Raw genomic sequence first — 16,861 nt, 5'->3', positions numbered from 1 at the left:
TGGACAACAGTGACGATCATGATAACATTCAGAAGAAGCATAGAAAATAAGGGGGAGGGAGACACAGCAGTAGATACAATGTGGTTTTGCCAGGATTTTCAGGTTCAAGTAGATTATTTAACCAAGACCTACTTTGGCTGCTATGCTTATAACAAATAATAAGGACATATGATTATTTTACTTTAGTTGTAAGTATTAAATATAAGCTTCTGAGCATATTATTATCTAGCATATCAACCTGTATGAACAGGATATAAGCAGAAATTGTTCTCATCTTGTGTGTGACATGTTTGGAAAGTGGTAATCCATTTGCTTGGTAGAGTAATCCCAAGAAGGGAAAAGGCCCTGTACATTTTTCCCACCTATGCTTCTGTAAAAATATGACATGAGAACTTAGCAGGCTATTCTCTCTCGTGGTTCATATATTTCAAAGCACCAAATACCGCAGGCTAGTTACTATGGGTTTCAGGGTAAGAATTTACTTAGAAAAGTAGATAAAGCTTACTTCTGTTCCTGGGTGATTTCGTTTAAGTCTCTCACATGCAGCTTCATCTAAGTCAACAGCACATCTCTACCATAACACAACCATAAAAGCAAATGATACCCTGAAAACTAATTGATGATTACGGTTGAAAAAAAGGGATATAGGTCCAAGATACATGCCGTGACAAGCTTTGCACCAGCAATCTAAGCTCCCAAGGACCCAAGCAAAGCCTGATCGATGTTCCTCCACAAACAGAATATAAATCTAACAGTGATAGACTGTACTTTTATATTCGCATTTACTATAAACTTCCTTTCTATACATTTCAATCTTGGAGACATTCACATGATCAGTTCCCGAGCAACTGGAAGAAGACAAATCACTCTTCTCTACTGAATTACCTGAAATTGATAAAGACAGCATGTAACTTTGAGGCGCTTATGCATGTACAGGAGAAAACATAAGCAGATAGAAACTATAGGGTGATAGCTGGCAACTTAAAATGACAGGAACATAAAGAAACTTCCTCAATTCACTGGTCTATAATCCAAGATCTAGACTAGAGGTGAAACTGGGTAGCTGATTCGCTGGCCAAAAATGAAAGAATTTCATATTAAGATGATAACTCCATGAGTTTATTATAATGGTATATTATAGTTATAACTGTCATACAAGAAATACTCATTAAGGGGGGGGGGGTTAGGGTTTATAAAATTTAACGTGGGAGAATGATAAAAATAAAACGTGGGGTAGTTGTAGGGAATTGGAGTTTGTTTTTTTTTATTTTCGATGTTATACATTTGATGAAATTTTAAAGGGAGAGATGGGGCGGCGGCGGGGGGGGGGGGGTTAGGGTTTATAAAATTTAACGTGGGAGAATGATAAAAATAAAACGTGGGGTAGTTGTAGGGAATTGGAGTTTGTTTTTTTTTATTTTCGATGTTATACATTTGATGAAATTTTAAATTATTTTTACTTTTGGGGTATTGGAATGATTTGAATCCCTAACTTACACCAAGGCACATCAAAATTTAGGACCAAAAGGGTGATATTTCTTTATTAATAGTAATATGTTAACTTTTCGGTCCTATTATGATTAGAAGTATCATCAATGAAGGTAATGGATTCCTTCGTATTTAAGGAGACCCAATAACGACGGTATTGGGAACAAATCAATGAAGGGACTAGAAAACCGTTATCTCATCTCACATCATTCCTCTAATATTTGTAATCACTCGACGAAGGCTTTAAAACCCGTCGTTAATATATGCACATTAATGACGGTTAACTGGTCCCTTCACTAATTTTGGTCGTTAAATACCGGATTTCTTGTAGTGCTAGTCTATATTTAAAGTTCATACAATCTTAATTATGGAGAATATTCAAATAATATAGAAAAGAATGAACTTAACTATATGTCTTATTGGTTATTTAGAGCTAGTTCATTTTAATTAGTTCTTAGATCTCAAAATTATGTCGGTTTTGTTGGGTTCTTCCTAATTCTCATCTAATGTAAGATTGATCGACGAAGAATGAAAAAGGTTTAGTGAGGAAGATTGAAAGACTAAGCAACATCAGAGAATGTAAAGAGTGGAAGGTTAAAAGTTTAATGCATAGAAAGATGAAATAATGCATTAATGGGTAGTTTCTTAAATTTCTCGTTGGAGACTATAAAAAGAGAAGTAATACTATATCTTGAGTGATTGTTGTTTTCGGATCCTTAGGTGATGTGAGATGTGTGTTCTGTACGTGCAAAACTTGTATGGGTTGTTCTGATTGTGAAGATAGTGCATTTCTATGGGGAAGGCTCGAGGAGATCGGCATCTTTGGCCGGGGTTAAAAAAAAAAAAAAACAACAACTTTGCGCTCTCTAGATCGGCATCTTTGGCCGGGGTTAAAAAAAAAAAAAAACAACAACTTTGCGCTCTCTTATTGCTTGCACTCCTTATCGTATGGTGCTTGTTCATGTGCTCCGTAATTCCTAATAATTCGATACATTTTATCAAAATTGTTAAAATCCTTTTCATTGCCCTAAAACTTTGAAATCTTTAAGCAAATTGAGACGTGTAATCAATTCATAGTACTCTTAACAGGAAACACTGAATCTTTTTCTCTAACATATGTTGATGCCTCACTTTTATCTCTTCGTAAAAATCTTGTCAATCTCACCATTTTCTCAATACAAATGAAACCTAAAAAAAAAAAAGGGTGCCAAAAGGGATGTCTCTTCACTTGCTACCTCCAATCACTAGTTGGTCACAATTGGTATTGTTTGGCAAGTCTCGTTCTTTCACGCTGCACGTTCATCTGTCGCAACTCTTAATTGCATACACCCCCCCCCCCCCCGCGCCCCCACCTCCCACTCCCTCCCACCTAACTTTCCCTTTTGGTTTAAATAAGATACCAAATGTCGACATTTTTTCAGTCACTTTCTGGTCCAATATTGCCTCCCGCGTCTAATACTAAGCACCACTGCTTTTTCTCTGAGGAATACGTGTACATCATTAATTCTTTCTAAGGACTCCAGCCACAGGTTTTCTGTCCTACTATTGAGTTTTTGATCGAGGCAAAGTTTTTTAAAAAAAGGGTGTTAGGTAATCTCTCTAGAGGAGTCAAAATTAGATAACCCTCAAATTGGAATTTGGAGGGTTTACTTACAACAGCTTATTTACAAAGAGATAAACGCTTTTATTTACAAAGAAAGCAGTTATGATTTTAATTATTCAAATACTGTAATGGATAAAAAAGTATTAAGATAACTCTTAACTAGCATGTTTAGCCAACTTAATTATTGATAGTTACAAAACGAGCTAATTAAATTAACCTTCCTTCTTAGTCTTTCTTAAAACTTTGCCAACTGGGGTCTGGGTTTAGCAAAAATAGCTCAAAACTTTTTTTATGGCAGGAGATCTTATAATTCAATTAACTTAAATCAGCAAAAGCCACCTGAGCTACATTCTCGGCATAGTTATCAAACCATACACATGATATGTCAGCTTAAAGCCCATATTTGGCTAAACATGAGCCAGATTATTACCTTCTCTTCGGATGAATATTGACCGTAGATCCTCAATAGCAAGCAAAATTTTTGATTTTGTCGGTTACATCTCCATGATGAGAGGGTTTTGAACCGTCCTCAAAAATTTCGTAAAGCACTTCCAAGGCATTAGTTTCCGTCTTGATTCAGCGGTAACTATGAGCTCTTGCATGTCGGATTCTCTATAAAAATCCCATGGCTTCTAGCAAACGGTATAAAATTGTTATAGGTTGCCTCAAATACTCAAATTCATATTGTTTTGGGAGTTCCTTTTATGGCTTGGATTGTTTTGATCAAGAGTCCTACTTACATTAGACTTTGCACAACCAATCATATTAGAGGTTTATTCTTACTTGGACTTTTAATGGGTTTTAGGACATGTGGACTTCTAATCCTACTAGAACTCTTATTCCTTAGACAACAATGAGTTGTGATCTTCAATGCTATATAAGAATAGTTTTTCAAGCTAATAATTAATTATCAATCTTTAGAGCAGCAATTAAGAAGATAGAGTTCTTTTGTGAAGCCTATTTGATATTCTTTTCTTTTGTTCCTTTAGTTAAGAGTTGTATTAGGCTTTTGGGGTGTGATTTAGGATTAAGAGGTTGAGAGGTTTCACTTTGTATTCCTCATAATTAGTAAAGCTTTTCTCCTCCTTCGCCCGTGGACGTAGGCTACAAGCCGAACCACGTATATCTTTGTGTTCGTGTGTTCTTAAAAATTTTCATGCTCTCGTGTGATTGATATTAGCTTATCCTAGGAAATTTGTCATAACAAATTGGTATTAGAGCCCTCAACTATCGATTGAACGAGAAGATGATAACAGCTACTACGAAATGGGATATCGAGAAGTTTGACGGCAACATCAGTTTTAACATTTGGTAAGTTAGGATAATCGGGGCAAGTTAGGATGATCGCTGTGTTGACACGGAGTGGATTGAAGATGGCTTTGTTCGGAAAGTCGAAAAAACCAACTATTATGGCGGAGGAAGATTGGATCGAGTTGGATGATAGAGGTCTCATAGTGATCCAGTTATGTTTGACAAACAAAATTTGCAAGAAGTTCTCACGATGAAAACATTCGCTGATTTGTGGTCTAAATTGGAGGATTAGTATTTGACGAAATCGCTCACTAATCGCCTCCTCTTGAAGCAACGTTTGTACACACTTCAGATGTCGGAAGGAACACCCATCAAATATCATATTGGTGAATTTAATTCTGTGATTACAGATTTGAGTAAGATTGATGTTAAGATCGATGATGAAGATCAAGCCCTATTATTATTGTGTTCTTTTTACAGATTTGAGTAAGATTGATGTTAAGATCGATGATGAAGATCAAGCCCTATTATTATTGTGTTCTTTGTCGCCTTCCTACAAGCACTTCAGAGATACTATGATTTGCGGTCGAGATTCTATTGGTATCAAGGATGTCAAAGAGAACTTATTGAATAAGGATAAGGTCGACAAAGAGTTAACCACAAGTGAAAGTGGCGATAAAGCTGATGGCTTGTTTGTTCGAGGAAGATCGAAAGAAAGGGGCTTTGGAGGTAACAACTATAAGTCAAAGCATATGAATCTGACCTACTGATATTGTCAGAAGAAAGGGCACATCAAGACCGATTGTTACAGATTGAAGGACAAAAATAAACAAGAAGAGTATGAAGAAAAATCAAAGGAGGACTTCGCTAAAGTTGATATTGCTGAAGATGTGATTTTGTTGGCTACAAATGATATAAACAGGAACATGGATGATTGGATTTTGGATTCAGGTTATTCCTATCATATGTGTCCTAATCAGGACTGGTTCACCACTTATGAAGCTATTGCTGGTGGAGTTGTTCTTATGGGGAACAACGCCTCATACAAGACTGTTGGGATTTTGACAAATTCAGATTTAAGATGTATGATGGAGTCATCAGGATTTTGACAAATGTTAGGCATGTTACAGGTTTAAGGAAGAATCTCATCTCTTTAGGCACTCTTGATAGCATTGGGTGCAATTTTTTAGGTGAAGATGGAGTTCTTAGGGTTACAAAAGGCTCTCTTGTGGTTATGAAAGGAAAAAAGATCGGCAGCTTGTATATTTTACATGGTTCTACAGTTAATGGTTCGGCTACAGTTGTATCACCGATGTCAGGAGTTGATACTACTAGATTATGGCATATGAGACTTGGTCATATGAGTGAGCATGGATTAACCGAGTTGAGTAAGAAGGGTCTTTTATGTGGATAGAGTACAAGAAAATTAGGATTCTGTGAGCATTACATTTTTAGAAAGCAGAGAAAAGTCACATTCAATACTGTAGTGCATCAGACTGAAGGTACTTTGGATTATATCTATTCAGATCTTTGGGGACCTTCCCAAGTTGCCTCGAGGGGTGGTAGTTTTATATTTTTGTTGACCTTCATTGATGACTACTTCAGGAAGGTTTCGGTCTATTTTTGAGACATAAATTTGAGGTGTTTGTGACTTTCAAGCAGTGAAAATCTTTGATTGGGAAGTAGACTGGGAGGCTGATTAAGAGGCTTAGAACTAATAATGGCCTTGAGTTTTATGGAGAAAAATTAAATGAGTTCTGTAAGAAGGAGGGAATCGTTAGACATCATACATCCCCTCGCATGCTGCAACAGAATAGAGTGGCAGAACGTATGAACAGAACCTTATTAGAGAAAGCTTGTTGCATGATGTTCAATGCAGGTTTAGGCAAGAAATACCGGGCTGAAGCAGTGAATACGGCTTATTACTTAGTGAATCGATCGCCATCTATTGCTATTAGTTGTAAAACTCTAGAGGAGGTTTGGTCCGATAAGCCTGCCGATTATTCTAATCTTAGAATTTTTGGTTGTTCTGCATATGCACATGTTAGTCAAGGGAAACTTGAGCCGTGAGCGAAGAAGTGCATATTCCTAGGTTATGCATCAGGTGTTAAGGGTTTTAGGCTGTGGTGTCCTGATCCGAAGTATCCTACGATTATTATTAGTCGTGATTTTACTTTTGATGAATATGCTATGTTCCACCAAAAATAGTCATCGGTTTCAGTTGATGATAATGCGCGCACTAAGGACATAAGGTAGAGTTAGAAATTCGTGATTCAGCTCTTCAGTAAGATAAGACTGCGGGAGTTCAATAGTCAGATCCCGTTCAAGTAGATGAAGTATCTCAGCAGTTGCAAGAAGAGCGGGAATACACTATTGCTAGAGATCGGTCTAGACGAGATATTCGACCACCGCGAAGTTATGAAGATACAGTAGCTTATGCATTGTCAGTTGACAATTTTGTGCCCTTTAGCTATTCAGGTGCTACTTCAAGTGATCACTTCGTTAATATTTACGGTCGTCGTGCAGACAATTCAGTCAATTTGTTGAGGAGACCTCTTTCAGTTAGCAAGTTCAAGCAGGGCTTGGACTTGATCGATACGTGCCGCACTTAGATGCCATGCGGGACTATTGGAGAAGGTGGAGTAAGTTAACTTATTTTGAAGTGATGTATCTTCAACGCATTTGAGTCAATGTTGATATTTGTTATAGGTTGCCTTAAATACTCAAATCCATATTTCTTTGGGAGTTCCTTTTATGACTTGGTTTATTTTGATCAAAAGTCCTACTTACATTAGACTTTGCACCACTAATCATATTAGAGGTTTATTCGTACTTGGACTCTTGTTTGGTTTTAGGACATGTAGACTTCTATTCCTATTAGAACTCTTATTCCTTAGACAACAAGGAGTTGAGATCTTTAAAACTATATAAGAACAGTCTTTTAAGCTAATAATTAATTATTAATCTTTAGAGCATCAATTAAGAAGAGAGTTTTTTTGTGAAGCATGTTTGATATTCTTCTCTTTTGTTCCTTTTGTTGAGAGTTGTATTAGGCTTTTGGGGTGTGATTTAGGATTGAGAGACTGAGAGATTCCACTTTGTATTCCTCACAATTAGTAAAGCTTTTCTCCTCATTCGCCTGTGGACGTAGGCTACAAGCTGAACCACGTATATATTTATGTTCGTGTGTTCTTGATATTTTTCGTGCTGTCGTGTGATTGATATTAGCTTACCCTAGGGATTTTGTCATAATAAAAATATCCCCTGAATTTCTGATCACCACTCCACAGCTTGCAATTCTATCTCTTCATCGTTCAACACCACATCATTATTAATCTTCGCAAGATTCAACGGAGGGGATCGCCATTTCATAGTTGTTATTGCAGGAGTTATATTTGTAGCACATATTTTATTTGCCTCTTCAAAAACTCGTTGCACCTCCGCCGCCGTTATAACAAATTTTTCGGCCATACCTCATCAAGGCGTCCTTAATTCACTGTAGTCATATTCCTAGCACGCCAGATTGGCTAAGGTACGGTGAAAACTGTTTCTCCCAACCAAATGTGTTTTTTTTTAAGAGGATATACGGGGAGCCGGGATGAGATCATGGACCCACTTTTTTCACCAATTAAATTGCTTCTGCACACGAATGACTGCGGGCTGATGTCTACAGATGATGAAGATTCCCTGGCTACCCGTTAAAAGGGAAATGATATTTATTTATTTATGCCCGAGACAAGCAGCTAGGTGAGCCATTGACTTAATCCAGCTTGATCCTATCTGTGCATGGGTAAGCACCAACATATTAACGCACCCCTTTTAGAATCCGTCACAAATGGATCTAAAAAAGGAGTTTTTGCTTTCTCTACGAATACATTATAAAGTGCAATCCAACCTAAACTTACTTGCTTTTCAAGCTTCCTCCATCATTAGCTTCATCAAATAGTCATATGGTATAAGACAAAAACCTTAAGAACTATTCTGAACCGTAAAGAAGACGTTAAATCTAATCAAATTTATAAATCTCTGAACTATCATCGGCTTCCTTTTTGAATGACTCAGACCACTCCATTCATATGCAAAATGTTCTGATAAAATTTATAAAATAAAGTTTATACTCACCTTCAAGAGATTGCTGAATTTATCTGATCAAACTTTCATTTTCAGTCCACAAACAGAAAAAATTAGATTAGTTATTAAAAAGGACATTAAGATGTTTGGTAATTGGATGTAAATAGAATTGTGAGAGTAAATGCACTAACCAAATTCATAAATATATCGTTTCATTATCAACTTTGTAATTATAAAAGATAAATGAACTTTTTAAAGAAAAAACTCACAACAAAGGCTACACCCAATTTGATAAGAGGAGAAGCTGCTCACTTTAAAAAGATAAAAAAAATTCCACCTGATCAAAAAAAAATCTGTTTGAATCCGAATAAAAAGCGATCTACACCCACATTTTCTTATATAACAAAATTATACAGCTTTTGCACTAATTGTTTTCCAACCAAGCACCGAATTTGTATTTGCAAATAAATTTCTTATTACATTATAATTGTAAGCATCCAAAAAACGAGTTTGCAAATGTCACACGTAACATTTGTTAATTACCGCAACATTAGCTGCAACTTGCAGCTTATTTTCTCAGCAAACCGGGCATAAACGCATAAAATAAAAGAAGAATAAATATGTTTTTATGCCATGTGTCTGCAATCTAGTGGATTCCATGGCTGGTTATATGTTACCTACCAAGTTGCTCTCCTCTTCTCATGTCCACAAACTTTGATGCTCATGGGTAAATTTTCAGCAGCCTCAGCAGGGGAAGAAGGAGGAGGACCTGCATCTGTTCATATTTATATTCATCCACACGCTTTTTGAGACGAGCAAAACTGAACAGATCCCAAACAAGAGAAGCGCTCACTCTTTCTCTCTCTCTCTCTCTATCTCAAGCAAATAATGAGGCCAAGATCAAGGCGGCAGAAAGAGGTGCGTAAGCCCAACTCAAAAATAAACTCTTTGGCAATGAATAGCAGAAGAAATTTCATCTTTTGTTTTATTTTGTCTTCTTTTTGTTTTTGTTTTCGGATTATATTGCAACGGGAAAAATAAGCTGCAGACGTATTGGGCTGAACTGTGTTGTTTGGGTTGCACGTGTCTGCAGCTCTGGACCAAGGTTGTGATCCGCAAATGGCTCAATATCAGCACCAAAGACTCTGATTTTAGTGCTGATGAAGGGGATACCACCGAGAGCGAGTACGAATTTGAAGGTTTGATTCCAAAGATATTATGTTTTTTGAATTTAATTGATGGGTTTTTTCTTCTCTTATAAGTTCGATTTGTTTGTTTTCAGTACTTTTATTGGCTTTTTTTAATTGGATTTGTGTGCAATTCTGCTAATGGGGATATTGATGGCTAATGAAATTATTGTATTTTTCTGTTAAACTTTTAGCAGAGATGTGCCGATGGGAGAGGCAATTGTGTGAGGAAGAGAGGAGATTGGAAGGGCTTGGGGCTGAATCATATGGTAAGTTCTTAAAGGCACTTGTTTTTTTTTTCCATCGTGATTGAAATTATTGGGTTGCTTGTAAATCCAATTGATGTCTGAAATTTATTATGGTGAGTACAAAGTTTAGGTTTTGCATTGCAATACGAGTAAACATAGCACTAGACCTCATTGGTGTGAACTTGAAGTAGAATCAATTTAAAGTTGAGATGAATTGCATTTGAATATCCCATCAAAAGGTCTTTTTTTAATAGTATCTTGATTAAAATCAGGTATTTTATGGTTGAATTTATGTAAGTGGTATTATTTGCTAAACTCTCTTCAGAGTTTATTCTCAAATGAGAGAAAAAAAGGGAATTAGAGAACTCTGAGCAAAATATCTTTGAGGGTATAAGAAATTCTTCTGATACGTTGATATTTATCTTATTAATGATAAAATTCAATGTATAATATTGCTATATAACAACTTTAGTGCCTTCTCTTATAGGTAATCCTGCAGACATTCCATATGGATGTAGAAGACGAAAGTCGGAGACCCTTCGTGCACATTATATCGATACCAAAGAACTAAGGCAAGCCTACACTCCTCTCTTGGGGCTTTCCCTATAATTGTAACTCTGTTTTCTATTTTTATTTTATTTTCTCTTGAGATTGGAGGAGGTGGGTATGACCATAAATCTTTGAAATGAATACCAAGAATCATTGATTGTGTTTTTAGTGATATGCAATATCTCACTTTCTAGGATATTTGATGCCCTTCGCTCTCTTGGCATTCCCTTTTTTCTCTCTCTCTCTCTCTCTCTCTCTCTCTCTTTTCTGCTCTTTTCTGCCACATTTAAAATATCAGCCTAGTTTTGTTTTGTTGCCTAATATGCAGAATATGATCTGTACAGGATTTGTGCAGGGACATGGAATGTTGGAGGAAAGCTTCCACCTGATGACCTTGACATAGAAGATTGGCTGGATTTGGAGGAGCCTGCTGATATCTATGTTCTCGGGTAAATCAATTTACAAAAAAGTATATTATTTTTATCTGTCATAGAACGAATAGCTAAATATAAGAGGGAATTATCTCCATGAGTATAAGGGCTTGAAGATGGAAATGAAACTCTTTAGAAAATGTTGAGTTCATAGCTGAAACATAATTGCTATCACTGCTGGCGAAACTGAGTACTCAAACTTGACAATTGTTTGAAATTTTGTGTAGTCATTAAAAAAATGCAAACCTGAGTATAATTCTTGAATCATTCAGACACCTGAAGAAGGCGCTTGTGGTGGCCAGTTTTCTCAAGATCAAAGATTTTTCATCCCTAGTAACTTGATACTTGTTTTAAAATTTCATCCTCTGGTTATTAGCTTCTATTTCTGTTGTTCTCGCGTGCTATTTCTTTGCAATATAGATTTTCATGAAGTTGAGGAACACCTTTTTTGCAGTCTTCAAGAAATCGTTCCCCTTAATGCTGGGAACATCTTTGGTGCTGAGGATAACCGCCCAGTTCCAAGATGGGAAAATCTCATTCGCCGAACACTGAACAAAGTCCAACCATCTAAAACTAAGTATAAATGTTACAGTGATCCTCCTTCACCATCAAGATTCAAGCCAGCAGATGATGCTCCAATACTTGAAGACGAACTATCAGCTGGCAGCGATAGTGGCAGCGATGAGGAACTACATCCAGTAGATGATGATGAATCCTTTAGTTTCCAAGTAAATGATCAGCACGATATTGCAAGTGGAGATGAATTCAAGACTTTTGATCGATCTCAGATAAGTTTTAAGCATCATGAAGTAAAATCAGAAGCATCAATTCCGCAATTAAATATATTATCCAAGACACTTAGCAGCTCAGAAAGAATTGGGATGATTTGGCCGGAACAACAATTGGACAAATCGTTGGATAATTCAAGGCAATTTAGTTCAGTTAAGTCTTTTAGACGTTTCAATTCGTTCAAGTCTCTACAGGAGTATAAAGATTCTACAGGGCCTGAACTGATTTCTGAGCTTAAGCTCGATGATTTTCTGAAACTGAAAACAAGAAAATCACCTTTTGTGAGGATAATAAGTAAGCAAATGGTTGGGATATATCTTTCGATATGGGTACGCAGAAGTCTTCGGAGGCATATTATGAATTTGAAGGTGTCAACAGTTGGTGTAGGTCTCATGGGATATATTGGTAACAAGGTAAAGGTTATTTCACAACTTAAATGCTTCTCTTAATGCTTCGATAGTTTTTCTTCCAAAAATTATACATAAATTATACGGTTATGAGTTGTAAATAGATTTTCCCTTTCTTTCTTTCTTCTATTACATTTTGATGCAAGCAATCAAAGATCATGTAAATGCATGTTAGGGGAAAGAACAAAATTTGAACACAAATTGGCTTTACAAATCTTCAATTGTATGCCTTTACTGGATTATGATGATGTTCAGCACCATTTACGCAAAATCTTTAAAGAATTCTGTGATAATGAAGAACATACATTGACAACTTTTACATGTGTTCCAGGGATCGATATCAGTCAGCATGTCTATATATCAAACACTATTTTGCTTTGTATGCTGTCACCTGACTTCAGGAGAAAAAGATGGTGATGAACTTCGAAGAAATGCTGATGTGCAAGAAATTCACCGGAGAACACAATTTAGTTCAGTTTCCAAAATTGGCTTGCCGAAAAGTATATATGACCATGAGTAAGTCAACATCTTTTCTTTGTCACCCCCCCCCCCCCCCCCAAAAAAATTTCCTTTTAAGTTTCAATTATGTTCATTCTTTGCCCAAAACATTTTCCTTTAACATGATTCTAATGTTCTAAAAGTTTGTTTGGATACTTCAACCTGAAATTACAACATATATAACTATAAAACTTTGGCACTGTTGTAGTTGAGAATCATAGAATTGTGAATCTAGTTAATTCTCTTTGGTTATTTGTATTCAGATGTTCGCCAATAATTTATTGATGTTGTTTGGTTTGACATAGTTGCAAATTCAAGTGCTTCACTTCACATCACATAATAGATGCATTAGAAAACTTGCAGTTGTATTTACACATCTTGTGTGAGTCAATCCATCCAACTTTAAAATGAACTTACATTTTTTAAATGGAAGGGCAGAGATAAATCCAACCAAATTTAGATCTTCTGTTTCATTTAGCATCTCATATAAAATTATTTCAGTGCATTTCAGAAGATGCATGTAAATGAAACAGGACTCAGTTTAAACATTCATGAGATGTGATATTATAACAATACTAGCCTATTAAAAATTCAATAATGAGATTATGTTTTGCCTCGGTGCCGATTTCTGATTCTGATGGTACCTACTAGGTTGCTATCCCCTATAGGTTTTTGTTTAATTGGTGCTTCTCTTCAATTTTTGATACCAGCTAACTCGTTTAAACTTCATGCGTCCTATTAGAAAAAATCCTAAAGTGGGTGCATGAAAGAGGCAGATGCTTCTTCCACTCTCTTCCCATTGGCCTAAAAAATTAAATAAATTATGACTTTGTAGAAGGTGTGCATCCTTGGTATATACATCAAAATTTAAGATAATGATGTGTCCATAAATTGAGATTTCTTCAATGGCAACACCTGCGAATCACACCAATGTATAATGCTAAACAAAAGTCTGTTAAAAATTATAAATTAAATTGCTTTATAATTTCTAAAAATAGTTTTGTTTTGCTGTGAAAATGTTCTTAACGACACAAGCAGAGAACCCTGTTTGAAAGACCTTTTACTCTGTCATATGTATCTATATCGGTTGACCATAGGTCTTTACAAGCCGTTATTCAGTATCATCTCGTCCTTTCACTTATATTAGCAGTCTCATCTTCTCATTTATGTGCCCTTTGTTATATGGATCTGGCACTCCTTCCTCCATGCCCTTTTAATTTCCCCAAGGTTTTAACCATCACCATTATTTCTTCATCTTTTTCAGGAGGATAATTTGGTTGGGAGATCTAAATTACCGTATCAACTTATCATATGATAAGACGCTTGACCTCATCTCAAGAAAGGAATGGCCTAAGCTAAGCGAGAAGGATCAGGTAATTTCTCTTGTTTGAATAATTGCTCGTTCATGTGACAGTATTTCTTGTTTATGACATCTGAATTTTTATCATAATAGTTTACTTTCTACTTTTGCGGGAGGATACTCAGTTAGACCGAACCTGATTGTTTTGTGAGCATATAGTGTCTTCTTTATTGAAGGAATATTAACCAAACATATGAACTTAGAATGAAAATGCATACATAAATCAGATGTTGCATGATACATGCACATGCCTCAACTTGGTATATGATTTATTTTCCAGTGATTGCTATTTGACCTTTATCAAAAATTTATTGGACAATATTTACTAATATTATGCACATGTCATTCTGTCAGTTGAAGTTGGAATTAAGGAAAGGCCGGGCTTTTGATGGATGGTCAGAGGGATTAATTTACTTTCCTCCTACCTATAAATACGAATTCAACTCTAACAAGTATATAGGGGAGGATCCAAAGGCTGGGAGGAGAACCCCTGCATGGTATGAGCTTTAAAAAAGTGACTACAATTTATCTGGTTGGAACTTTGTAGTACACATTTTAGTATACGGTTTACAATTATTTTATGCGATGCTTTGCAGGTGTGACCGAATTCTTTCATATGGGAAGGGCATAAGGCTATTGAAATATAGACGGAGTGAGCTGAAGCTTTCGGATCATCGCCCTGTGACTGCAACTTTTACAGCTGACGTTGAGATCTTTTGCCAAAGAAAGCTCCAGAGAGCGCTCGCATTCACAGATGCAGAGATTGAAGAGGATATTATATCCGAGATAGAAACTGAGGACGATTCCTGAGACTAGGAGAGGTGAGAGGCTTTTGCTTGCTCATCGTGACATTTGTGCATAATTTAACTTCAACAATCTTGATTTATGTAATTTTTTTTGGACATTCAGGATATTGCAGAATGGGAGCACTAAAATGAAATAGTTCTGATAAGGCGTCTCTTGAATTTCAGTGATGGTTTCGAGGCTTAGATGTTCGATTAAGGAGCATGGAGTTGGTGAAGAGTTTTGATGTTAGAATGACTGCTGGTTGTGAAGCTCATAGGTTGTATAGACTTTTGTACCATGAGAAGTTCAATTTCGTCCGCTCACTGTAAGATACCCTGTGATTTTCATCCAAATTTTGCGTAGAAGCAGGCATTGTTCCAAATGTGTAAAGTTATGACATTATGGGTGCAGACACTAATAATTAATTGAAGGCAAATATTTTTTGGTTGATAAAATTACAAGAGAACACCCTGCTTTTTAGTTATTCCCGATCTCTTTCGCTGCATTCTAACATGTTGATCTATAACTGTGGTTGAACTCCATTGCAAGCAGTAGAAGAAATTGCAAAGGAGCCCCTGGTGACGAGTGAGGATTCTATCAGAACTCTGTACGGTGCAGGATTCTTTGTGCTAAGCAGGGGCAGGGGAAATGACCAAACTGCCTGTCCCAAAAGGGTCTATACCGTCGCAGGGTACCATTCTATCACTGGACCACTGGTGCTCGTGTGCATATTATGAAAAAACAGCGAAGAAGAACAGGAAATTTGAAGTGCACATGATTGGTTACGGGTCGGTCGACCAACAACATAGGCCTGGTCGACCGACAGACTGTGGAAATACATGGTCAGCAACTCTGTCTCTGGTCGGTCGACCGAATGCTTATGACCGGTCGACCGAAAAGGTGCACAATTACAGGGCTGATTTCCAGCTCTCTAGTCGGTCGACCGCATGCTTGTGCCCGGTCGACCGCAATGCAGTTATGGGCCCAGTTGGTTTTGGTTTGTGTTTTGATATAAATTAAAACACGATTTTAGGGTTTCTTAATCAGAGAAAGAAGAGACATTTGAGCACTTTGAGAGGGAGATATTGTGAGGGAGTTGAGAGCATATTATGAAAAAACAGCGAAGAAGAACATGGAATTTGAAGTGCACATGATTGGCTATGGGTCGGTCGACCGACGGCATAGGCCCGGTCGACCGACAGAGTATGAAAATACAGGACCAACTACCCTGTCTCTGGTTGGTCGACCGAACGCTTATGATCGGTCGACCGAAAAGGTGCATAGTTACAGGGTTGATTTTCAGCTCTCTGGCCAGTCGACCGCACGCTTGTGCCTGGTCGACCGCGATGCGGTTATGGGCCCAGTTCGGTTTTCCTAGTTGGTTTTGATTTGTGTTTTAATATAAATTGAAACATGATTTTAGGGTTTCTTAATCAGAGAAAGCAGAGAATTTTGAGCACTTTGAGAGGAACATATTGTGAGGGAGTTGAGAGCTTTGGTTAGAGTTATATTTGAACGATTTTGTGAGTTGTAACCCGTTGTATTTCTCCTCCATATAGTAAAATCTCCTCATCCTCTCCCCGTGGACGTAAGCAATTGCCAAACCACGTAAATCTCCGTGTTTGGTTTGATTTGTGTCATATTTGGTGGATTGCACTTGTGATTTGATTTGGTTTTCTTCTCTCGTGTCTTATCGACTTGTTTGGTGTGCGAGCACGCTTCCGCAAGGCGCGCAACAATTGGTATCAGAGCTCAAAATTTGAGATCTAGGGTTTTGGCATTGAGTGGAGGAAGATTCATTGTGAAAGCTTGGTTCTTGGAGTTTTAGGCTTCGGTGGAGATAACTTGTGGAGTTGCCGTTGGAGATCTCGCTTTCCTCGTGCGGTTAGGAGATCGTGTTGGAATCGTATTTAGGGTTAAGTTGGGTAATTTCTTAATTTCTATCAAAGTTTGAATATTTCTTTACAATTTGGAGTGGTTTGCAATGGAAGAATAAGTTGGTGAAAGCAGCAAGACGATAGCGAGTACAGTTCATGTTGGATTTTAAAACACTAAGATTAGTGTGGTAAAGTATAATAACAAAATCAATTTTGGTTTGTGGATGAGCGACGTGCATGATGCTCTCAATGCTCAAAATTTGGAAGATACCATCATGGTCCATGAGAGACCACCGAAATATGATGAGGCGATATG

The 16,861-nt window shown here is 37.0% G+C and overlaps 1 protein-coding gene across 2 annotated transcripts; it reads left to right on the top strand.

The window, feature by feature from the left end:
* LOC109820473 (type IV inositol polyphosphate 5-phosphatase 3-like) lies at window positions 9,046-15,134 on the top strand. Of its 2 annotated transcripts, none has more exons than XM_020386624.1 (11): window positions 9,046-9,331; window positions 9,462-9,612; window positions 9,798-9,869; window positions 10,336-10,420; window positions 10,742-10,846; window positions 11,283-12,030; window positions 12,356-12,540; window positions 13,787-13,895; window positions 14,237-14,379; window positions 14,479-14,703; window positions 14,854-15,134. In XM_020386624.1, exons 1-10 carry the CDS (start codon window positions 9,302-9,304, stop codon window positions 14,690-14,692), a joined length of 1,842 nt encoding a protein of 613 aa, XP_020242213.1. In that variant the 5' UTR covers window positions 9,046-9,301; the 3' UTR covers window positions 14,693-14,703; window positions 14,854-15,134. The 2 variants fall into 2 exon arrangements, with proteins under 2 accessions (XP_020242213.1, XP_020242212.1); XM_020386623.1 differs by having other exon boundaries at window positions 9,049-9,331; window positions 14,792-15,134.

The sequence above is a fragment of the Asparagus officinalis genome, chromosome 8, assembly GCF_001876935.1.
Source record: "Asparagus officinalis chromosome 8, Aspof.V1, whole genome shotgun sequence".
Taxonomy (NCBI): Eukaryota; Viridiplantae; Streptophyta; class Magnoliopsida; order Asparagales; family Asparagaceae; genus Asparagus; species Asparagus officinalis.
Note: the sequence above shows the minus strand (reverse complement) of the source record. Positions and strands in the feature narration are given on the sequence as shown.

Excerpts from the sequence above, each read along its gene's own strand:
- LOC109820473 (XM_020386624.1), top strand. The coding sequence starts at position 9,302 with ATGAGGCCAAGATCAAGGCGGCAGAAAGAG. Across the intron at positions 9,332-9,461 it reads GATCAAGGCGGCAGAAAGAG|ACGTATTGGGCTGAACTGTG; the intron begins GTGCGTAAGCCC and ends AATAAGCTGCAG. Across the intron at positions 12,031-12,355 it reads TGGGATATATTGGTAACAAG|GGATCGATATCAGTCAGCAT; the intron begins GTAAAGGTTATT and ends CATGTGTTCCAG.